General features: G+C 35.8%; 1 protein-coding gene across 15 annotated transcripts in view; it reads left to right on the top strand.

Moving 5' to 3' along the window:
• The window catches only part of LOC114259559 (BURP domain protein RD22), a 40009-nt gene extending 15050 nt beyond the window's left edge, over window positions 1-24959 (top strand). For 2 of the 15 annotated variants that reach the window (XM_082924863.1, XM_082924864.1), the window contains exons 3-5: window positions 16139-16201; window positions 17296-17401; window positions 24002-24959. In XM_082924863.1, coding sequence (XP_082780989.1) covers window positions 16163-16201; window positions 17296-17401; window positions 24002-24756 — 900 coding nt within the window. In that variant the 5' untranslated portion in view covers window positions 16139-16162 and the 3' untranslated portion in view covers window positions 24757-24959. Of the gene's footprint in view, window positions 1-15750; window positions 15902-16032; window positions 16202-17295; window positions 17402-24001 lie in introns of those variants that run through there. The other 13 variants (XM_082924861.1, XM_082924862.1, XM_082924873.1 and 10 more) reach the window with 11 other exon arrangements.
• The last annotated feature ends 479 nt before the right edge of the window (window positions 24960-25438 follow it).

Here is a 25438-nt window from a genome sequence, read left to right as displayed (position 1 = left end):
CAAAGTTATTGCCACTGTACATCGCCATTAATGCAGCTCCTCACAGCATTTATTACGACAATACCTCTCCGTCGGGACAGCACGCCCTCACCCTGAACAAGGTAAGCTACAGCATAGACTTTTGGCCAAGGTGACAGGTCGGAAGGGACAACGAAATGATTACCAAATGATATAAGCAAACGTTGAAGACAAGAAGAAGGTTAAGTTTTTTTTATCTCTAATTCATATTCCTACATCCCGTTTCCTCTTCTTCTAACTTGCTCATCGGAGGGTTCACCGGGGGACTCCCCGTTCCTCGTTAAACTCGTGTGCAAGTGTGTTGGTGGGCTTGACCATTCAGATACTGGTTGGAGAAGCGTGGACCAGTCCGACCCATTCCATCTGAAACTCGTTATACCATAACTGTATCATCATTACTAAATCATAATTCAAATTTAGATATTGTCATTTTTTTTTGAGATCCATATCTAAATTCTTATCTTTTTATTTTTATTCTTGTGTGGTTTCTATTTGGTTTTTTTTTTTTTTTTTTTGAATTTATTTAAGGAGTTGTGGGTTTCTATTTTTTTTCCAATTTAATTTATCTATGGTTTCTATTTGTTTTTAATTATTATTATTCAGATAAGTTATGATGTGAGTTAGATATATGATAGACATGTGAGTTTTATTGATTTAAAGTATAATGATAGGAGATATTTTCAAATTATATTTGTTTAAATAATTTTAAAGATTTTTAAATTTTAAAGTTTGATATTGAGATGCAAAAGAAAGATTTTAACTGCATAAATAAAAATCCAATTTATTAATTCTATCTGTTTGTGTATTTAGTTTTTTTTTGGGTTATGTTATAATATAATATATAAGATATAGATATTCACAACTTTCATGAAAAATATTATCTAATTTTTTGGAGAAGAGAGAAGGCAGACAAGTTTTAATTTTTTTTTTTTGAAATCGGTGAGAGAGATTAGGATGGAGAGATTATGAAATATTTTTGATATATTTCCATTTGAAATTCATAAATTAAAGGATAATTATTATTTATAAAATAACTAAATAAATAAATCAGTCAATAGTTTTTTTGAAAAATTTATTTTATAAATTAAAAAATTAATAATTTTAGAAAACTGATTAATTTGTCTGTGATTTAAAATTTTGATAGATATACATCAAAAAAATAGATAATTATATTATTAAATCATAATTTAAATTTAGATATTGTTATATTTTTTTGAGATTTATATCTAAATTCTTATATTCTTTATTTTTGCATGGTTTCTATTTGTTTTTTTTTCCAATTTATTTTAGATGGAATTGTGGGTTTTTATTTTTTTTAAAATTTAATTTATCTGTGATTTTTATTTGTCTTTAATTATTATTATTTAGGTAAGCTATGATGCGAGTTAAACATGTGATATATGTGAATTTTATTGATTTAAAATATGATAGTGGGAGATATTTTAAAATCAGATTTATTTAGATAGACTTTATAGATTTTTAAAATTTAAAACTGGATATTGAGAGGCAAAAAAAATATTTTAACTGAATAAATAAAAAATTAATTTATTAATTTTATCCGTTTGTATATCTGATTTTTCATTTTTTTCGTTATGTTATAATATAATATATAAGATAGACAGATACCCACAACTTTCATGAAAAATATTATCTGATTTTTTGGAGCAGAAAAAAGGAATGCAAGTTTTAATTTTAATTTTTTTTTTTTTTGAAAATTGGTGAGAGATTATGATGGAGAGATTATGAAATATTTTTGTTATCTTCCCATTATTATTTCTAAAATAATTAAATAAATAAATCAGCCAATAGTTTTTTTAATCTATTTTATAAATTGAAAAATCAATAATTTTAGAATGAGAGTTTGGAACTCTTAGTTTTCTCATTAGAAACCCCATTTTTATATATATATAAAATATATAGATATAGATATTTTTATTTGTTTTAGATATTTTTTAATATACAAATTATTTTTTTAGATTTTTTATAAAAATAATTCAACAATCTCATCACTAACCATTTTGTATGGAATAAGTTGAAAATGGTGCTGCAGTAACTATAAGAGAAGTCGAAAAGATTTGTGGGTTGGGAGAAGTCAATAAATCCTGATGTTATTTATTTTTTTTAAATTAAAAAATTAGAAAATTAGGATTGAGATATTGGAGCTCCCACAAAGCTTGTGAGTTAGAAACCCTTTTTTCCTTATATAATATATAGATTTTCGTTTGAGATGTGAGTTTGTTTTCTAGTTTTTTTATTTTTTAGTTATTTTAGTTTGAGGTTAAAAAGTTTTGTTTGAGATAGTTTTTGATTTTTTTGACTTTTATGAGAGAAAAAATAAATGATTATGGTCTAAATGTGCCATTTTATCTTTTAGGCTAAAAAGATTATTTTGCCTTTTTATGATTATTTTAATTAAAAAATTCTATTTTAACTTATGCCAAACAAAGGCTATGTAAAAGAAATGTTGTAAGCATTTTTTTTTGTTTAATAAATATTTAAATATGATACCTTCTATATTTTGTTTACATAAATATTTAAATATATTTCTTTTTATTTTTCACTTACAAATTTTGTTCAAGTTACAACTCCATAATTCTCATGGGAAGTCAAATCGTGCATCTGGTGACGTCTCAATAACAAATAACTTTCAAAGCATACGTGATGATGGGTACGACCCGGGAGGACTTAACCCGTAATCTGCATGGGCTTTTCAGATAACTATTTGATTAATTATCACTTTAAGGCTCAAAAGTGAGCTCAATAAGAGAATCCATGGCAGTCAAACCCAATTGTGAGCTGGGTACATGTCAAATAGGAAATCGGCTACGTAGAAGACAAAAACCTTACAAGCCATTGGGCCTTATGTGTCAAGCATTAAATGAGTCTGTCAAGCATTAAATGTAATAAGGTTGTCTTCCCCTGAGGCGTGGTGAAACCGCCATGACCGACGACAAGCATGCCATAGACTTTCGACCAATAGGACAGTGTGAATGGATAAAGGAATAATTGGTAAGAGACATTGGGAAGCTGAAGGCCACTTGGTACAAAAATCACCCACACACTCTCTCACTCTAGTCTCAATTCTTTTTAAGTCTCTTCCCTCTCTCCATATACTTAACTAACTTGATCGTCGGAGGGTCCTCAAGAGGGAACTACTTTTACTTTGGAACCTTCCTGTTGGACTTGTCGCAGGTACTGCTAGGAAGATGAAGGTCGGCTGACTCGTGGAGCATCTGGATCCTGTTTATCCCATCTCCTACCGATCAAAGTGCATCATCAGTGGGCGTTGTCTGTGGGAATCTTCTCTGGAAACGGTTGTGTTCACCGTCGCCGAAAATAGTTTCTTTCTCACCCACTTTCAACATTGGAGTGAATGGTTACGACACGATCTATGGCTTCACAACATACCACCAGAAATCCTCAAGCCGAGCTCTCAAACCCAAATAACCCACCTCCATACTTCACAGAGCTCGCCAACAACATTAACTGCTTAGTTGAACAAAACCAAGCCTTAATCCATGCCTTACTTTAACGTGATCCGCCTGCTCTTCCTCCTTCACCACCACAAAATATTACTCCAAACTAGAACCAAGCCCAAAATAACCATCCTAATCAACAACATGCACCTCAAGGACCGCTTTTCCCATCATTCACCCTGCAAGCTCAACCACAAATCTGAATGGCCTACCTGTCCCCTCTCAAGGCTCACAGCCTAACTAGAATGACCCTCAACGTTTCCAAAATCGCCATCAACAATAGCACATTGTCATTCATAAAGGAGAAGCTAGCAGCGTCCAACCCCTATCTTAGGCCAAAGGAGACAATGCTCCCGTTTAGGATGGAGAATTGCAAGCTATTAAACTCTAGCTACAGGGGGTCATGCACAATATGCAAAACAAAGCCTCCTCTACCGCTAACTCTCCATTTGCCGCCTCTATCAAAGATAAACCCTTACCTCATAAGTTTAAAATGCTATCAATCGACACCTTTGACGGCACCATTGACCCTGTTGATCATTTGGAAGCCTACAAAACACTCATGATCCTCTACGCTTTTCCTGATGAGTCATGTGTCATGCCTTCCTAATTGCACTCAAGGGATCGGCGTGACTCTAGTGTAGTCAGCTTAAGCCTGACTCTGTGACTTCTTTTGACCAACTGAGCAAGTACTTCTTGAGCCATTTTATTGGCGCTCAGCGTTAACGACGTTTAACGACTCAGTTGCTAAACATTCGACAAACGGAAGGAGAATCCTTGCGTAGCTTTATCACTTGCTTCAATACTAAGGCCTTACAAGTTGAAGAGAACGATGACAAGGTCATAGGCCAGGTTGCGCCCATCTGACTTCCTTTTTTCCCTTTTCAAAAATCCTGCAAGCTCCATGGCAGCCCTCCTAACCAAAACCCAGAAATACATGAATGCCGAAGATTCTTTGGTAGCTCACCAAGACTTCACATCCAAACTTTCACAATCCAAAGAGCAAAGAAAATAGCCTAAACCTGGACATTCTCGATATCCTAGCCGATCTCCCCGATATTCAGACCGACCTCCACGCTCAGACCGATCAACTCTATCTCACTCAACCGGTCAGTTCGAGCGGCATACCGCACTCAACTCCTCCATGGAGCAAGTCTTGAAATAAATCCAACATGGTTACAACCTCAAATAGCCCCAGCCTTTGAGAACCCCCTCTACCAAATGGGACCAGTCCAAGTATTGTCGCTTTCACTACGACCATGGCCACAACACTGAGGATTGTGTCAATCTTAAAGATCAAGTGAAGGAGTTAATCAGCCAAAGCCATTTAAGCTGATTTACCACGGGCTGACCACATTAGAGGCTTAGAGCTGACCCTCCAATCCTAGGCAAGTTAACCCACCTAGGCGGGATGATTATAGAGCCCAATAACAACATCTAGCTCACAGCAGGGCCCTACCACCTTTGGGGAAAATTAGAGTCATAGCAAGAGGTCTCATGTGCGGCGGACCCTCGCGATTGGCACAGCGAGCTGGGCTTAGGAAAATCCGACAAGGGTCAGATAAAGAAGTGACAACTATTGGCTGACCCTATAAATAGCCCAAGCAGTGGTCAGAACCCATCACTTTCACTGATGCAGACTGTGTAGGGGTCAGATACCCCCATGATGATCTGCTTGTTATCTCTTCCATCATCTTTAACGACAATATTCGGAGAGTACTTGTGGTCAATGACAGTTCATCTGACAACATTTTCTTTAGCACTTTCAGGCAGCTTAAGATTAAAGAAGAGAAACTATCACCTTTGTTGACCCCTTTTGTGGGTTTTATAGGCGATCGAGTGACTTCCCTAGGGTCGATTGACATCCCAGTCACTATTAGGAAGTACCCCAAGCAAGCCACAAAGCTCTTCACTTCTTGGTCGTAGATTGTCCCTTTGCCTACAATGTTATACTTGGGCAAACGACTCTTAACACCTTTTCAGGTAGTGACATCCACCTACCACTTGGCAATGAAATTTCGGACTGACCATGGAGTTGGCACCGTAAGAGGAGAGCAGGTCATCGCCAGAAAATGCTATGTTGCCTTGTTGAAGGAGTTTAAATTAAAGGAGGCCAAGATCATCGAAGGCCTCGACATTAGAGACGAAGAAGAAGTGATTCAGGCTAAGCCAGTTAAAGAATTAATTGAAGTATCCATTAATCCTGCAGACCCCAAGAAGACAGCTAGAATAGGCAGCCAGCTGAGCCCTCAACCTAAGGTTGATCTCACAGCCCTCATCACCTAGTATAAGGACATCTTTGCTTGTACCAATGAGGACATGCTAGGAATCAACCCTTCTATTACCACTCACCGCCTTAGCATTTGGCCTCAGTTTAGACCGGTTCGCCAAAATCAGTGCATCTCTCATCTAGAGCGTAACAATCTCATTGTTGAAGAAGTGGACAAATTGTTAAAAGCCAGATTTATCAAGAATGTGGATTATCCTAAGTGGTTGTCTAGCGTAGTCTTAGTTTGCAAGAGTAATGGAAAGTGGAGATTTTGCGTCGACTACTCAGACCTTAATAGAGCATGCCCAAAGTATAGCTATCCTCTCCCCAGGATAGACTTGCTGGTTGATGCGACTACAGATCATTAGATGCTCAACTTTATGGACGCCTTCTCAGGCTATAATCAGATCCTCATGCATGCAGCAGACCAAGAACATACGCCTTTCATCATTGATCGAGGGACTTACCACTATCAAGTCATGCCATTAGGCCTGAAGAATGCAGGGGTCACTTATCAGAGGTTGGCCAACACAATGTTCAAGGATCAGATCAGCATGAATATGGAAGTGTATGTAGATGACATGCGGGTTAAAAGCAAACTTGCTTTCGACCATTTATCCGACCTGAGGGAGACCTTCCAGACTCTATGAAAGTACAAGATGAAGTTGAATCCTGAGAAGCGTGCTTTTGGCATAGGGTTCGGCAAGTTTTTGGGCTTTATGGTCAGCCACAAAGGAATCAAAGCCAATCCAGAAAAGATCAAGATGTTCGTGGAAATGAAGTCTCCCAAGACTGTGAAAGAAGTTCAACAGCTCACTAGTAGAGTGGTCGCCCTTAATCGATTCATTTCTAGGGAAATGGAAAGATGCCTTCCATTTTTCAAGGTGCTTAGAAAGGCCATTACTTAGAATGATAAGTGTGAGGACGCTTTTCAGTAATTGAAGCAATATGTGGTGAACCTTCATTTCCTCTCTTAAATAGTCCTAAGAGAAGTACTTTCTTTTTTTATCTGGTCGTCTCCAATATGGCAATCAGTGTGACCCTAATTAAAGAGGAAAATTCAGTCCAACGCCCAGTCTACTACATTAGCCGAACACTTAGGGGAGCAAAACATAATTATCCTTTATTGGAAAAATTAGCATTAGCTCTCGTCACAGGCTCCAGACGACTCCGACCATACTTTCAAGCTCATTCTATTGTGGTCCTTACTGACCAACCACTGAAAAAGGTTATGCAACAACCTGAGTGATCTAGCAGACTTATGCAATGGTTTGTCGAGTTGGGTCAGTATGAAATTTCTTATCGACCTTGGACAGCTGTTAAGGGGCAGGCTGTAGCAAACTTCATACTAGAATTCACAAATGTCGCTCCAAACACACCTTCCTCACCAGTTGAGACGACTCCTAAGGAGACTGACCCCCACTCTTGGACTTTGAACATTGACGGTTCTTCCAAGAAGGAAGGGAGGGGAGTTGGACTAATACTTACCACTCCTGAAGGTGAGGATTTCAAATGCGCACTTCGATTTCAATTTAAGGCAAGTAACAATGAAGCGGATTTTAGTCTAAATATAGCAGGCCTCTGGTTGGCTAAAGATATTGGAGTAGACCGGATTTGAATCTTCAGTGACTCACAGTTGGTAGTTGGTCAGATCAATGGAGAATTCGACGCAAAGGAGGAAAAAATGAAATCGTACAGAGATACTGTTTTACCCCTCACGTGTGTCTTCAACAGTTTTCAAATCAGGCATATTCCAAAGTTAGAAAATGCCCAAGCAAATGAGATGGCTCAGTTAGCCTCAACTGATCAGTCTGACATCAGCCAAGAAGTCAGAGTTAAATATCTAGAACACCTAGCAATTTCTTAGAACCAACAAGAAGTTCATTTACTTGAGAACGAACACATCCCATGGGCGCAGGACATAGAGCAGTTCTTGGAACAAGGGGTACTACCAGATGATAGAAAGGAAGCTGAAAAGATCAGAGCTCGGTCGGCTAAATATATCGTCGTTGAAGGGATATTGTACAAACGAGGATTTTCACGTCCATATCTCAAATGTGAAGCAGGCATATGTTATGCGGGAAATCCATAAAGGAATTTATGGCAACTATTATGGGGGATGATCGTTGGCTTATAAGATTCTCCACATGGGCTACTTCTGGCTTATACTTAGTCAGGATGCTAATGATTTTGTGTTAAAATGTGATTAGTGCCAGCACTTGGCCAACATACTTCACGCTCTATCAGAACTAATCACACTCAGCAGCCCCTATCCCTTTGCCAAGTGGGGGATTGATCTCATAGGCCCTCTACCGACTAGTAAAGGGCAAGTCAAGGTCGCCGGAGTTGCCATTGATTACTTCATTAAATTGGTAGAAGTAGAGCCCTTTGCCAAGATCACCGAGCGTAACACCACCATGTTCATCTGGCAATCTGTTGTATGCAGATTTGGAGTTCCACAGGCCATCGTGTCAAATAATGGGAAACAATTTGGCAACGCCAAGTTCAGGGAGTTCTACGAGGGACTTAGTATCAAGACATGTTTTTCCTCGCTAGGTCACCCTCAGGCTAATTGGCAAGTTGAAGTTACAAACTGTTGAAAATTATCAAGACCAAGTTAGAGGCTTTTAAGGGACTCTGGGCAGAGTAATTACCGAATGTACTCTGGGCTTATAGGACGACATCACGGACCCCTATAGAAGAGACCCCTTTTCGCTTGACATACGACACTGAGGCGGTCATCCCTGTGGAGATCGTCTTGCCAACCCCCCGGGTGATACATCCAGACCTACATTTGAATGAAGAGTTGCAACGGGCTGAACTATACCTTATTAAGGAATTGCGGGAGTCTGCTGCCGTTAGACTAGCCTCATACCCAAAGAATTTGTTGTGGGGGACTTAGTTTTGAGAGAAGCAACTTTGGCAACCCAAAACCCAGCTGAGGGCAAGTTAGCAGCCAAATGGGAAGGGTCATATATCGTCAAGTCCAGACCATGACCAAGTACTTACCGCTTACAAGACATGGAAGGCGGTGATCTTCCTCACCCATGGAATGCTGAACACCTTAGGCGGTATTTTCAATAAAATGTGAAGTCTTTTCCTCATGTATTCATTTATGTTATTGTTATATCTGGCCCAAATTTCTACTGTATTTTGTTATTCTTTTCAAAGAATTGTACAAGTTTACTTTGGCAAGGCCAAGCATCAATGAGAAAAAATCTTCACATCCTTTATCTATGTTGCAAATCTTGAATATTCTAGATTAATCCGACCGACCGAGGCGCTCAGTAAGACTGAGTCCAGAAAGAAACCTTAGCAAGACTAAGTCTAGAAACCTTCTAAATAATGTAACATGACTAATGCGACACATACAATATGTAATTAACGAGTCCGGCTACTAATATGGAAATATGAACCAATCCAAGGCATGCGATAAAGCACATATTCGAGTTGTGAAATTGAAATTGACATTGGTTAGTATGATGAGCCGGACCCAAATGGATGCAAGACGAGTGTATGTGAATCGTGAAAAATGCTAAGAAAACATAATGCTCTATTTTACCATTATAAGCGAGTAAATAAAAGGGAGAAAGAAATAGGGTTGGAAGACATACACAATTATTACATATTTCGCTCTCGTACAAGAGGGTTTCGAATGAATGTCTGAGTGTCCGAATTAAAGCTATTACAAATTTGAATAATTAATAAGAAATAAACTAGTTACCCAATTTATTACAACAAGGATATTAAGCTATCTAACGCGATTAGCTTTTTAAGCTAACAAGCTACAACAATTACAATCAATGTAATAAACAACAATAATAATAATTACAATAATACTAATTACACGAAGAATAATTACAACATTAATAATGACATAATAAACCAAAGGTGCACGAGGATTGCATGCACATGACAGTTTTCAGAAGTAACTCTGTCTGCCTTCCTGGGAATCTACCTTATTTCACCTTCAGCCACTGCCCTCTGTTTCTGCAAAAACACTCTGTTTGCCAAACATTGGAGGCCGGCCGGCCCCTAATGAAGCCCGGCCGGGTCCAAACAAGGTCGGCTGTGCCCTAAATGTAAGTCAAAAATCTGTTTTGTGCTCTGAGGTGAAATCAGTGCAGACAGAGCCTTTCTGAGCCCTGTTTGTCCCTTCTGCTCCTCTCTGTCATGGGGAAGCTCAAGAGAAGAATGAAGTCGATGCTGAAATCACCAATAAGCACAAGTTGATGTCTTAATGATTTCGAACATAATTGGACAAAATCAATAAATGCAATGAACGACAACCACCCCTCCCTCCTATCATAAGGTGAGCTCAAGGAGGGAGGTAGGCACACCTCAAGGATCATCAAAACATCATGAATTGATGTGTGACGACTCTTGACCCGATGGACTCGGCATAACGTCCGGCCGATCCTAAGCAATTTTACTCATATTTTTTTTATGTTGGTTCATCGATTTTAAGCCAATTTGCTTAGTCCATTCCATTCTTTAACCCATTTGTTCCAAAGTGATAGTTAAGTCCACTCAATGAGAAGAAAAATCAAACGAGAAGTGAGTCATGACATGAAAGAGAGACTACGCCTTGACGATGAACCTCGTAGAGATTAAGCCATTGAGCATAGATTTCTTTTTCATGCCTTGAATAACCATCAATCGTTTGAAACAACTCTCCAACAAAAGAAAAGAAGAAAATAGGGAGGTTGCAGAAATGATTAAGCGAGATTGATTGATTATTAGAATGACACTTTTAACATAAAGATTAAGTAAAGAAAGGCTATCAACTCGAATGGCTTGGTGTCTAAGGCTTACACAACCGAAGTCATGAGGACTTACAACATAACAAGCGAAGTATTCAAAGCGTAAACTAATTAAATAATTTAAAACAGCCCTAAACAGCCCCTAATAGGTGAAAAACAGTGGGTAAACAAGAGCTAAAGAGCATAACAAGATAGGAAATTACAAGGGGATACCAAACTAGCAAGCAAGAACAAGGAGGAGTGGCTAACCTCTCCACTTTTGAGACTTCTAAACCATATTTTTTAGCCCTTTTAAACTCTAAAAATTAGTTTGAAGCCAAGAAAAATTGTGGTGAAATCAAGGGGATGAGTTATGAAGTAAGGTGCAAGAAAGGGTGTTAACCCTCTCTACCTTTGGTAGCTATTCAAACCCAAGTTTCAACACTTGAAATAGATTCAACACAATAAATAGATAGAGAGACAGGAATGAAAGCAAAGAGAAAGGTAGTAAGCTTTATACGTCTTGAAGAGGACAAGCTCTTGTTATGAACCAAACTCAATCCAAAGGCACTCTCAAGTTTGCAACAAAGACTCTACGGTTAAGGTTTAACGATGTTTATGGTGTATAGATATGATTCAAGGGTGATAGGTTTGCTCAAAGATGACTTGCTAAGGAAGAAGGAGCTCTCAAGTGTGTGTTTAAGCACTTTGGCAAATTTTCCACCCTCAAAACAGAGACAAGAGCTCGTATTTATAGAATTTGAGGAAAAAAGGTCAAAAATATCTTCAAAAATAGATAACTGCTGGGCTCCCGCCCAGAACAGTGTTCATCGCCTAAAAGGCACGGCTGTCCCCAAATGGCCATGGCCGGCTCCTAATGAGGCATGGCCGAGCCCCAATACACTCCCCTGTCCCTCTATTTCAGGCTCAGTACAAGCTGGCACAATGTTCAAAAATGAACCTCTGAGTAAGAATAGTGTAAATAGAAAAGTTTTGGGATTGTTTCCGGGCTTGAACTTAGATTCATTCGTTGAGAATTCAAACCACACACAATGCAACTTTCATCATCGAGTGCTCAGGACAAAGTGCTCAAGTCTTGCGGACGGTCAAAAATGGGGTGTCTACACCTTCGACTAATTCAGCACCTCTGGAGCTAGAGGGACCAGCCCTATTATCCCTCTCATTCGCTAAGCTTGTTGCCACAACTGTATCTACCGTCATTTGAAACTCGAAGGACTGCTTAAACTGTTCAACAATAGCTGCGTAGAAGTCAGGGTAGACAACAAGCTCAGAAGCTAGGGACGTTGTAAGCTCTGCATTCTTAGCCCTCTCAGCCTCCAAGGTAGGCCTCTCAGCAGCCAGACTCTTTATCAAATCAACAATTTGCATGTCTTTTTCTTCCTTCTCCTTCAGAGATAGATCATGCAATTCCTCATTGTTGCTCAGCGCTTCTTCCAGTTGCTCTCTGACCATAGTACAAGCCTGCTAGACTTCAACCATTTTCTTTTGTTCAATAACTGCTTCAAACGCTATGGCCATTATTCTATGGCAAGCAACTGCTAAGTCAGCTGCAGACTGACCTAGCTGAGTCTTGACATCGGCTAAGTTTTTCTTAGTCAACTCGAACGGGGCAAGTTCTCCTCTCACCTTCTCCAACTTTGCAGTCGTCGTAGCTTGCTCAATTATTGTGCGATCGGCTACATGACTCTACACAATGGCCAGGACTTTAGTTTTTTTTTTCTTTTTTTTTTTAGCATGCAGGATTCCTTTGGCGCAAGTATTTTGTGCCAGTTTACGCCAGCGTTTGATTTCCGACTTTGCCATCTGCAGTTAGGGCTATGCAAAATACCGCCTAATCCGCTAAAATCACACCGATCCGCATCAATCCGCACCGTTCTAACCGCTAACCGCGGTTTAAAATTTAAAATTTATAATCCGCCAACTAAACCGCTCCACTCCGCTATAGTTAATACATATATATTTTTTAACTTCCAATGAAATTTCAATATAAAAATGAGCGTGAAAGAGATTTAAAATATAAATTTATTACAAATTAGTAGTTATATATATGAAACATATTATGTAAAATTACTTTGTGTTATATATCTAAAAAATATTATACAAATTAGTGTTACATTTTATACAAATGTATAATAATTGGTTACAATATTCTTCAATCTGCCAATCTGCCAAAAATCGCCTAAACTGCAATTTGCCAATCCGCCAACCCGCCATTCGGTTTGTAATTTTACCCTTAAATCGCCCGAACCGCACCCCGCACACCCCTATCTGCAGCTTAGACCTAGCTTGCTTTGCTTGGGCTCTGGTCTACACCAGATCCAGCCTTGCCATCAATCTTTTTCCCAAACAGAGCGGCTGCTAGAGTCAGTGACTCCATGTGCACAGAGCTGAATGCTCTCATCAGCTCCACCTCCCCAAATCGAGATACATCCCTAACAGTTGCATCGTCGATCGCCCCCAGTATTCTGTCATAGGCGGCCTTCACATTGCCCAGTACGTTAGAAGGCTTGCCAGGGTTAGTTAGGGGCACACCGATCACTGCGCTCAAGTGCCGAGCAGTGGTGCTCACCATCTCAACTAGGCGCTCAGTCTCTGCCCTTTGCTCAACCCTGGTTACTTCTTCCTTTGTAGTATTTGCTTTTTCTGACTGCGGGGGCTTAGACACTTGGTCAGACTCTTTTTCTTCAAATTGGCCTAAATCAACTAGTTTAGCAACAGAGGGGGTCAGCCTCAGCCCTCTCCGCTTCTGCTTCAAGCCTCAAAGCCTCAACCTCCTACCTCTGCTCTGCCACCCTAACTGGTTCAAAAACCACCTTTCTTGCCCTTTTGGATTTTTTCCCTTCTTCCCTATCTTTTGGAGTAGCCCTCTTCTTCTTTAGCCTCTCCAAGTTAGCTTTATTTTTCTGCTTAATGGGATCAACTAAGGGCTCAAAAGGGATTAAATTCTTCAAGTCCTACATGGCCAAGGCCTTTAGACGGAGGCAAGCAACCCTATGGGCATATCATTTTGGGGCAGGGCTCAATTGCTTCTCTTTCAATATGTCAGCCGTGACAAATGCTCTGATCTTCAACTTCTTGAGCCTTCCTCCTTGCCTCTACTTCTTCAAGAGTAGGGTCTTCATCGGCAGGCTCATAATCCAACCCAAGGGCAAATAAGGCAGAGGGTCTTACCAGGTCAACCCAGTTCAGCCCTTTCTTGTCCTTGAACTTCTTGACCATCTGCACTCTCTTCTCTTTTGCAGCGGTCAAGGTTGGCTTTACCGACTTGGTAGGAATCTTCCAGGTTGTTCGAACTCCCCTACCACCATTTACAAATAAGTAAAACCACTTGGTTCTCTGTCTCTTTACTGAGGAGGACAGCCCAGTTACCAGTTTCCTGCCAAAAAAATGTTTGCGGGGCTACCCAAGTCTTTTGCTGGCCAGATGCCTTGTAATAGGAGAATAACTTATTTATTGTCATGTTCTCCCCTTCGGTTGCCCGCGGCCACAAAATTTTCCTCGCGAACAAGATTTTTCAAGCGTTTGACACTAACTGGCCTAGTGCCGCCTCTAGCCAGTTCAAGACATCGATGGCGAGTTGGAGGAGTAGCAACCTCAGACCCCATGTAATGCCTTCTCATATAAGGAGAACTCCATTGGCCTAGCGTCAGAAGTTCTTTCCTCCGTTGTAGGGAACCTCAACTCTATATCTTCAAGAATTTGGTACTTTGTTCGAATCTCTTTCAGATCCAAGGCCGTCAACATTGATTTATTTGCTTCATATACCAGTGGTCAGGGGCTACCTAGCTGATGGGTTGAGCGGCCAAAATCATTATCGAATTGATTAGGCGAGATGACCTCTTTGCTATCCCTTCTACCATTTTCTTCACCTTGTACTTTTCTGCTAGGGCTACTCTGTTGTTATCACCCAGTGGGTCGATAACTAGGGAATGAGGATTCTCTCGTTCCATCTGTCTCACATTTCAGCATATGGTTTCGGATGCAAGAGCTAAGAAGTCGAAAATATGGTAGAGATGGGAGTCATGGGAGACAAAGAAAGAGAAGTTTGGAATAATTTGGTTCTTTGAGATTAAGTGTGTAAATCGCACAAGTAAGAAGGCCCAGGGTTTGCCAGTATTCCATGGATCTCAGTCAAAGTTTGCCAGTTTGAAAAATTGCTAAGCGTGGAAGGAAAGAGGAAAGTCAGTTGGTTAATGGCCAAACTCTTCAAATTCACGCGCTTCAGAAAACCCTCCACATTCAAAACAGTTCAACTCTACATCAGTGGGCTAGATTCTTCCACATGGACGGGCTAGATTAGTCCTCTTAACCACTGTTCATCTTTTTTTGCCTCACGTCTAATCCATTATTGAATATGGGCCCACGAATCAAGTCATCATGTAGATCACCATTCCTCGAGTCCTGCGCATAACAGAAGCACTCAAGTGCTTAGCGATTAGACTACATTTTAAGCGGCGACCGGCCAGATCCGCCGGTCAACTAGATCCATCGGTCAGCCAGATTCAGATTTATCAATGGTCGGCTAATTTTAGTAGTCAGTCATATTTAGCGGTCAACCATTTTCAGCTATCTACCGTACTTCAATGACCTACCCGTTCAGCCTTCATTCACAGTCGGCCCTCGCGGTCAATTTCTTCGCTCTCTTGCCATAAAGCAGTTGGTCGATCGCTTCTTCATGACTTAGGGGACTACTATTACTGTTCTCATTCCCTTCGTTGGACTAAAGATGTACTCGAGAATGGGGGACTACTGATGGGTACAGCCTAGGAGGGCCCAACCCGTAATCTGCATGGGCTACCCAGATAACCATTTGATTAATTATCATCATAAGGCCCAATAGTGGCCTCAATTAGAGAACCCATGGCAGTCAAACCCAACTACCAGCTGGGTACATGTCAAGCAGGGAATTGGCCACATGGAATATAAAAACCTTACACGCCATTGGGCCCCACGTGCCAAGCATTAAATGAGACTGTCAAGCATTAAATGTAATAAGGCCGTCTCCCCTTGAGGCGTGGTGAAACCGCCATGGCCGGTGACAAGTAGGTCATAGACTTTTGACCAATAGGACAACGTAAATGGACAAGGGAATGATTGGTAAGAGATATAGGGAAGCTGAAGGACATTTGGTAAAAAAATCACCCACACACTCTCTCACTTTGCTCTCAATTCTTTCTAAGTCTCTTCTTCCTCTCCATGTACTTAACTAACTTGATCGTCGGAGGGTCCTCAGGAGGGAACCACTCGTACTTTGGAACCTTCCTGTTGGACTTATTGCAGGTGTTGTTGGGAAGACGAAGGTCAGTCGACTCGTGGAGCATCTGGATCCTGTCCAACCCATCTTCTACTGACCAAAATGCATCATCACATGATAAGTTTGTCATGCATAACTTTTAATACAAATTAACATAACACAAATCACAAATGTTGAAAACTTTCCCCATAAAAGTAGTAAATTTTTTTAAATGTGCCTTTTTAAGTAAAAATGATTTAGTAGGTGTTCATATGCTCGACCAATGATAAGTTATAATTTATTCACTATTTTCTTGTAATTAGGATAATATATTCTTGTAATTAGGATCCTGTCCAAGCCATCTTCTTAAGTTTTGCAGTTCTTTTGAAGATTCTCAGCTTCAATGGAGTTCAATTTCCTCCCCATCTTCACATTTCTTTCAGTTAAGTGCTTAAATTTCCAAATTCATATTTCTTTCAATTAAGTGCTTAAATTTCCAAATTCCTCAAATCAAAGAAACCATTTTCTCCAACTTTTGTATTTGTTTCTTAAACATTGATGATGGAATCATAGAAGAAAAATAATATATAACTCACGTTTTAGACTCAATGATATATAAAACATTCATTATGTTTGAAAAACGAGTTTAATTTTAGGCCTCAATAACATTACTCATCATGAAATATACGACGGATATATACTTTTTGTCATCTAACTGACCAATTTTTAAAATCATACGTATGTTATGAAATGTTATACGATAAATTTGACCTATCTAGTGAGTGTGCTTTCACCTTATAGCTAAAGTAAAGTTTAGTTAGGATGAAAATGGTAGAAAGTATAGCAATGGTAGAAAGTGACGAAAATATAAAAAAAAATAAAAATAAAAAAGAAAATAAAAAATATATATATATATATATTTTTTTTCCTAAATTTGTTTGGCATTAAAGTGGTGAAAGTTTAAAAAAAAAAAATAAATAATTTAATTTTCATGCACAACTCATAATAGTATGATAACTAAACTTCTTGTTTTTTTGCAAAAAAATATAGGAAAATATTAAAAAAAAAATTAATTTATTATGAAAGCAGTTACTTATAATTACATTTCTTATTTTCTTTCAAAATTTTCGTCATAATCAAATTCATATAAAAAAAGAGTATTTTCTTTTCCTTTTCTTTCACTTCACTTCACTTCACTTCATTTTTTTTTCTCCTTTCACTTCACTTTATATTATTTTCACTCATTTATTTATTTTTCTAATCAAATGGAACCTAAAAAGAATATGTAATTAATTTGTCTAAAACATAAGAGAGTTAAAAAAATTTCTACATCACCCCCATACAATTGTAAAGACACATCACATAAACATATTTATTGAACCGACTAGATAATTTATTATTACAAGAAGTTTGCAATGGATTTTTTTTATTGAACCGACTAGATAATTTATTATTAGAAGAAGTTTGCGATAGATTTTTTTTTTTCCTTCACTATTTTGGTAATAAAAATTTCCTTTTTTTTTTTTTTTTTTTCAGTTGACACTGGTGGCAGGGCATGCAGCAGTATCTCCCGAAGCTTACTGGAACATGGTTTTGCAAAACACTCCCATGCCTAGGACTCTCAAGAAGCTTCTACCCTCAGGTTGGCCTTCAAATTCAGCCAAACGCTCCCTTATGTCTAAATGTTTGTTTGGAATTTTAGATTATATTTTAATTATGGATTTAGATATAAATTTGAAAAGAAAAATGGAAAAAAAAAAATGAACTTATGTTTCATTCATATCTTCTTCATATATATATTTTTTTCCTTTTATAATTTTTTAAATATCTATGTAAATCCAAACACAACACTAAAAGATAGAGAATTGAACTAAACATCTGTGGGCTTACCAAATTCATGTTTGGTTGTGTTAAAATACCACGAGTTTGTTAATCCTATGGGACTAGTAATCTCATTCAAGGGTGGGATTAGCATTGTCATGGTAAGGGTGAGATTGCAAGGTGAAAAAACTATTCTGCCACCTGTTTACAAAAACGAGCCATGCTTCGGACCTCCAGTGGGGGTCGCATCTTCAGTGACGTGACAGCATGGGATTGGCGAAAAACATATAAAAAAAATTAAAAAAAAAAAAACAGTTTTTTTTTTTTAGACCAATCACACGGGACCCAGTAGCCCCACTGGGGCCCAAAGCTTTTTCCTTACAAAAAAACAACAGAATCAATGGTAATTTATACCATTGTAGCATCTTTTTAAGAGCACACATTTAGAGAAAAGTTAAAATGTGCACCCAAAATGATGGTATGCACTGTGTACGAAAAAACAGTATAACTTATATCACAAAATATATAATTTTTATTGCAAAAAAATTAACTTTTATAAAATATATAACTTTCTTATTCATTTTTTTTTATTAGCAAAAATCAGTTGTTAGTTGTTAAATTAGTACCTATGGGAGTTAGCCTCTACATCCTTGCTTGCCACTTAATTCAATTCCCTGTAGGGAGAGTTGAACTCACGACTTCCCCTTTAGGCCCCGTTTGTTTGCACTATAGGAAATGCCACTTTTGGCGACCAAAATATTGGTCGCCAAAAGCCCCATTTTTGGTCGCCGAAACAATTAGCGACTAAAATATTTTGTCACCAAACTAGTCGTCTATACCCTGTCGGCGATAGTATTGGCGACTAAACTATTTTTGGTCGCTGAAAGTGAATGTTTTGGCTACTAAACTCTGGTTAGTCGGCAAAGATTATCTTTTGGCGACTAAAATATTAGTCGCCAAAAGTGAACATTCGGCTACCAAACTCTGAGTAGTCGGGAAAGGGTATGTTTTGGCGACTAAATATTTAGTCGCCAAAAGTGTTCAAATAAAATAAATTAAATTTTCAGCGACTAAAACTTTTTGTCGGGAATAAATTTTAGTCACAACATTACTACATTTAGGGACTAAAGAATTTAGTCGCCAAAAATATTGATTTGTTAATTTTATTAAACTTTTGGCTACTAACCATTTAGTAGCCGAAAGTCTTCATTTATTTTTATCTACTAAATTTTTAGTCACCAAAAATCTTTGAATTCTTTATGGCTACCAAATATTTAGTCACTAAAAATATTGATTTCCTTTTTGGCTACCAATTGGTTAGTCACTAACAAATTCACTTCTTTTTTTTTTTTTCGCTACTAAACATTTAATTGCCAAAAACTTTATTTAGTTTTTTTTATTTATTATAATTAATTTCTTCACAACCTGTATTTATTTCGTACAACCTGCACCCTGTATTTAAACAAAATAATACATATATCTATTTCTATTTCGTTTCAACAATACAAAAATTTGATCTTTTAACATCAAATTCTATACAAATCTGAATTATCCAACCCAAAATAATAATTCCATACAAACACATGATGGGAAAATTCTACATCAAATGTCAATTACAGAATATTTTGAAAGTGTAAACATGATGGGAAAATTAAATTTATTTACTAAAACACTTGCTTAATTTAACAATGAAGCCATTGATGTAAACGCTTCTCATCCTTCAAGCTTGCTTCATATAGTTTGGTACCTTTCTTTCTGAAGACACCAACTGCAAAATAAAGCAAATGTAGTAATGCAATCAGAAAATCAAGAAATGGAATGGAAAGATGCAAGAACATTTTCCAATACACCCATTGCCCACGTCTTATAAAACATTGTAATAATCGCACCTTCAAATATAGTAGGAAGCTAAAAATCAAATATAGTAGGAGGCTAAAAATCATTAAGTGATCTATAAGTAAATCCACAACTATCAATCATTAATCTAAGATGCAACAAAATTTGGTATTTCCTCAAGCATAACTTAGCAGTCAAAATCATTAACGCATAACTAAAAAATATATATCATTTGACCATATTACTACAAATATTCGATTAACGTAATTTTTTTTAATAGTAGTCAATGAGCCTTGCATAATAAATAATTTAAATTATTAAAATTGTCTGAAATGGACTCAGTCGAGCTCTCACAGCAGCTTGTTGAATTCGATGTGCTCAAGTTTAGACCAAGTAGTAGAAATGGGTCTTCAATATGCAGAATGCCCAAAATTGACTTATTTTCATATGATTAAACTAACCAACAAAAAAACTACAAATCAAACTCCTACGAAAAAAAAAGACAATCTGTAAAAATAATATTCTTGTGGAATATTTACTCTTAGAATGATTTTTGGGGGAATTGCTGTTGGCCAACATTTGTTGTAACTAGGTTCATATATTTTTTCAATTTTTATTACATATTTACTGTCGAGCACAAATATTATTGAAAACTGGTAACCATTACTCATTGGGTTGTTAATGTTAATATATGTAATAAAAAGTGCACATGAAATTAAAAGTGCATTCAAATTTATAACTTAGCATTATTTGGTTTGAGTCATGGTGAAATACTGAACATAGTTAACATAACACCAGCAACAAGAAAAATTGAAAATCAGATAATATGAAATTATTCTATAATACCCAAGAATAACACACACATGAAAAGATTAAGCACAGAACTGGGCTTAAAAACATTCATAATGCTATTTGTAAATATATATATATATATAAAGTAATTCAAATGTGATGCTGGATGATCTCACATTATGGATGAACCCAGTGTACAAAACTCCCACTAAAGTAGGGTCTGGATATACAACCTTACCCCCCATTATGGATCTGCAAATCAAATATTGTTTGCTGGATGGACAAAATTTATAAAATTGTATGTCCTATTCAGTTTGGTTGGACACCCATTTGAGTGAAAGAAGTAGAGATCTTTTATAGCTAATCATTTCAAGAAGTGTGAGATCTCTCAAATTTCAATCTAGAATTCAATTGGTATATCCCTTAAAATCTTTAAATTACAGAGTTATTAAAAGTGCTTTTGAGTTTCAATAAAAACTATATCCCAAAGAAATATTTTTAGTTATGAGGTTGTGGATGAGAAAAAGAGAACACAGGAAAAGGCCCAATCTAAATTAGTTTGAGATTCTAGGTACCACAACCTAGTATTTCCGTTAACCAAAAACACCATATAAGACCACTAAAAAGCAATAACATCATCTCCATATAAACAAAAACTCACTGGAAGCATTTAAAATCGGGCTCATTTCATTTTGAACTTATAAAATTCAAACCACATCTAAAAAAAGTAATAACAGTTACTAAAAAAACTACAGAATGTAGAATAGCAAGTCCTAAGTACTGACAAAAAAAAGACTCTTACCCAGTCCAGCCCGTCTGGAAAAGGGTCAACCACAAAAGTTGGAATCTCCTCCATCAAATTGTCTGGATTTCCTGAATGCAAAACCCTAGTGAATCCTCCCATATCAGAACCTGGCATGGCTTTAACCTTCTTATACCAATAATACATGATCTGGCACTGCCACTTGCTGTAAGGTGCATCTGTGGCTGAGAATGAAAAAATTATAAGGAAATATTAACCCAAAGAAAAGGGACTGGTTTCTAAAATTGAACCAATAAGTAATTCTCCAGTAATTATCAAAAAGGTAGAGTAGCTTATATTCTAATGTTGCTTTAACTAGTAATTTGGTCTGATTCTAATAATTTTCTTCACATAAGAAGCACCTAAGGAATTTTAAATGCTCCTCACGTAAGAATGAAAGCAAAATCTGCTGATTCTTGTTGTGATTGAATGACCTTTCTTCTTCTCCTTTTTTGATTGGTAGTGAGGTGGGACCCACTAATATTATGTTTGTTTTGAGAGATGGGAAGGGGATTGATAGTGAGCTCCGTATTAGGATGGGCCTCCCTAAGGGGATTCGGATGGGCTTCCAGGACTTAGTATTAGAAAAATAGTCCGGTGGAGTAGAAATTTTTTATTTTTATTTATTTTTTATTTTATTTTTTACATGTTGGCCATTTTTTTTTAATATTAATATTTAATTTTTTGTATTTTTTGTTAAGTAAAAATCATAATTTTATTTTGTTTTTTTTTTTGGAAATTTTTTATTTTATTTTTATTTTTTAAATTTTTTTTACATGTTGGGCATTTTTTTTTAAAACATTAATGTTTAAAGTTTTTGTATTTTTTTATTTGTTTTATTATTTTATATTTATTTTATATAAAAATAATTTAACAATCCCTACACTAACAACTATCATCAAAACAAACACAATTTTACTTAATCTCCTCACTAACAATCCCTTCACTATTAATCCCCTCACTATCAATCTCCTCCATTCTATCTCTGAAAACAAACGGGGCCTTAGAACTAAGTCCTTAGAAGCGTCATAGTGGCCAAGTAAATTAGGCCTAGTTGGTTAAGGGTAAAATTCATTGTGGTATAACTCGATAGCACTTTACTTTCTTGTCTTTTAAAAATAGAAGCATATCTCCCATGTAACTTACTTAGAATGCTATAGTTTCAATTTTCATGTATACTAATGAAGAAGGTGTCTCACATGCCTATTTTGAAAGTGAGGAAGAAAAAATAAATAGTTAAAATTAAATTTTAATGTGAAAGGACAAAACTAGTCATATTTACATTTTTATCTGAATTCCTTACTTAATAACATTTTAAATTAAACACACATTATATATATAAAAAAATTAAATTAACCTAAATACCTTAATTTATTATTATAAATTAAGCATCAAATTATGTTAATCTAACTTTTAATTTTTAACCCAATTCTTTATTAATAGCATTTTAAAATAAACATAAACATAAATATATATATATATATATTTATAATTAACTCATAAATTAAACTAAATACCCTAATTTATTATCATAAAATTATATTTTTTAATAACATTTTAAATTAAACATACACACACACACACACACACACATATATATATATATATATATAACAAATTAAATCCTAAAAGTACCTTAATTTAATTTTTAATTTTTATCCCAATTGATTATTTAATAAAATTTTAAATTAAACATGTATATATATATAACAAATTAAATTATACATTAATTACAGTGTCTATATATATATATATAAGTGTTATATACATGTATATCATAATATATATTAAAATTAAAATTTAAGTTTGTTAAAAAAATATTTGAAAAACTCTAGTTTCTTAAATGATTTTTGTAGAGTATTTTTTATTTTTTTCTTAGTCATGGAGATAAATTTATTTATTTACTTACAAAAAGGAGCAAAAGTAGAAGAAGATAAAGAAGGGTATAATTATCCTTTTATTGTTAACATTAGGCCTGTTTGTTTTGGGGTTAAATAGATGAGAGGGGATTAGAATGGAGGTGAGATTATTTAGTGTTATGTTTGTTTGTAAAGTTGGGGAGGAAATTAGGGTGGAGGAGGGGATATAGATGAAGGTTGAAAGGGGGATTGAGATGGAGGAGGTGGAGATGGTATTAGAAAAATAGTGAGGAGATTAGAAATTTTTTTATTTTTTTTTTATTTTTTATGTATTGGAATTTTTTTAAAAAAATATTAATGTTTAATTTTTTATATTTTTTTATTTGTTTTATTATTTTATATAAAAATAATTTAACAATTGCTACAGTAACAACTATCATCAAAATAAACAAAATTTTACTTAATCCCCTCACTATCAATCCCCTCCATTCTACCTTTTGAAAACAAACAGGGTCTAATGGAATTAATGTTGCATTTTAGTCTAACACTACAAAAAAAAAAAAAAATTAAGATTTTAGAGACCAAAATTTAGGAATCAAATTATTTTTTAGGGATCAAATTTTTTTTTTTTGCGAAAAATGTTATTATATTTTTAGCAATGAAAATGAGACATTAGTGATGAATTATTATCATTTTGGTATCAAATTCTTTGTCTCAAAAAATAAACCATTTTGAGACCAAAAGTCTATTTATTAGTGACATTTTCAAAATTTAATTGTTAAAAGCCTTGTTTTTTACTTTTCGGAGCGACCTTTTAGCGATTATCTTCACAACGATAAAAATTGATCCGTAAATATTTTTGTAACAAAATTTTTATTTTTAGAAATTAAAAAATTTGATTTCAAATTTTTTTATATATTGTAACGTAAAATCACATGGGGATATACAATTATTTTTAAAAACATGTGATAAAGTACTATTGAGTCATATAACATAGAAGTAAAACAGGTTTTGTCCTAACTTTAAAGATGCACACATCATAATTTTTCTCACAAAAATCGGAATTTTTATCACAAAAATTTGTAACTTTTACTATAAAAACCGTTTTTTTTTTTTTTTTGACTATGTGCAGAAGGCAATGTTGTTGCTGGCCAAGGACGCGACTATCCAATAAGGCCGCCTTGGGATCTGTACTATGACAGTAGCTATACTGGTAATGGGTATGAACAACCAGCACACTACGGCTCAACTTTTTTTTTGGAAGAGGACATCAAACAAGGCACAAAGATGAAATTAAACTTCACGATAACACAAACAAATGGAGTTACTTTCTTACCCAGACAAGTTGCTCAGATGATTCCTTTTTCCTCAAACAAATTTCTCGAAATTCTGAACCGGTTTTTGATAAAACCCAATTCAGTTGAAGCTGAGATTATCAAGGAAACAATCAAACGCTGTGAGAGATCTAGCTTTCACGGAGAGCAGAAATATTGTGCAACTTCATTAGAGTCCATGATCGATTTCTGCACTTCCATGTTCGGAAAAAATATCCAGGCATTCTCTACTGAGTTAGAAAAATTGCAGGAGTATCGTATTTCAGGATTCAAAAAGATTGGAAGGGGGGGACGAGATGACCCAGCAGTGTGTCATATGCAAAATTACCCGTATGCGGTCTTTTATTGCCACAATATTCGCTCCACCGAGACATATATGCTTTCGTTGGAAGGTGCAGATGGGGCTAAAGCAAAAGGTGCAGTGGTGTGTCATAAAAATACGTCGGCATGGAATCCCAAGCACTTGGCCTTTCAAATTCTCAAGGTTAAACCAGGAACTGTTCCTATTTGCCATGCTCTTCGTCAAGATAATATTGTCTGGCTTCCTAACTAAATCTCTAAAATATATATAATCGATGCCTATTAGTTAAAATCATATAGTTTGTTTGGTATTAATTAAGAGAATATTTATATATGGTTGTGAATGTAGTTTGCAATGTAATTTAAACAAACATTAGTTTGGTTTTAATGTGTAGTATGGTTGTGAATGTGGTTTGCATTGTAATTTAAATAAAACCTTACTTTGTTTGGTATTAATTAATTAATGTGTACATATAGTGTTGTGAATGTAGTCTATGTTGGGATATTTTAATAAAAATAATATTATACCTAATTTATCTATTATTATTAACATTATTACAAAATTAAAACTGATACTTGTGTTGAATTCTAAAAATCATTTTAATATTTATTAGTATTATTATTTGTAATTGTGCACTTATGTTGTTTAACTCAAAAACACACACATTTTTCTCCATCATATGGGATATCTCATAATAAGGCTTTTTTATTCCTTACATGCCACAATTTTCTTAGAGACTCACGTGTAAATACTTTTGATTAGACTCATCGGACAAATATATATAATTTTGCACCATGCCAGCATGAATCCGTCGAGCAAATGTGATTCTTATATTTTTCAAATCATGACAACATTAAATCAAGGCGTATTGGATTCATCAAATATATTTGATCCAACTTTTAGTAGTCAATAGCCTTACTACTGTGAATCACAA

This window comes from Camellia sinensis, chromosome 4, assembly GCF_055761805.1.
Source record: "Camellia sinensis isolate YWXY chromosome 4, ASM5576180v1, whole genome shotgun sequence".
Classification (NCBI taxonomy): Eukaryota; Viridiplantae; Streptophyta; class Magnoliopsida; order Ericales; family Theaceae; genus Camellia; species Camellia sinensis.
Note: the sequence above shows the minus strand (reverse complement) of the source record. Positions and strands in the feature narration are given on the sequence as shown.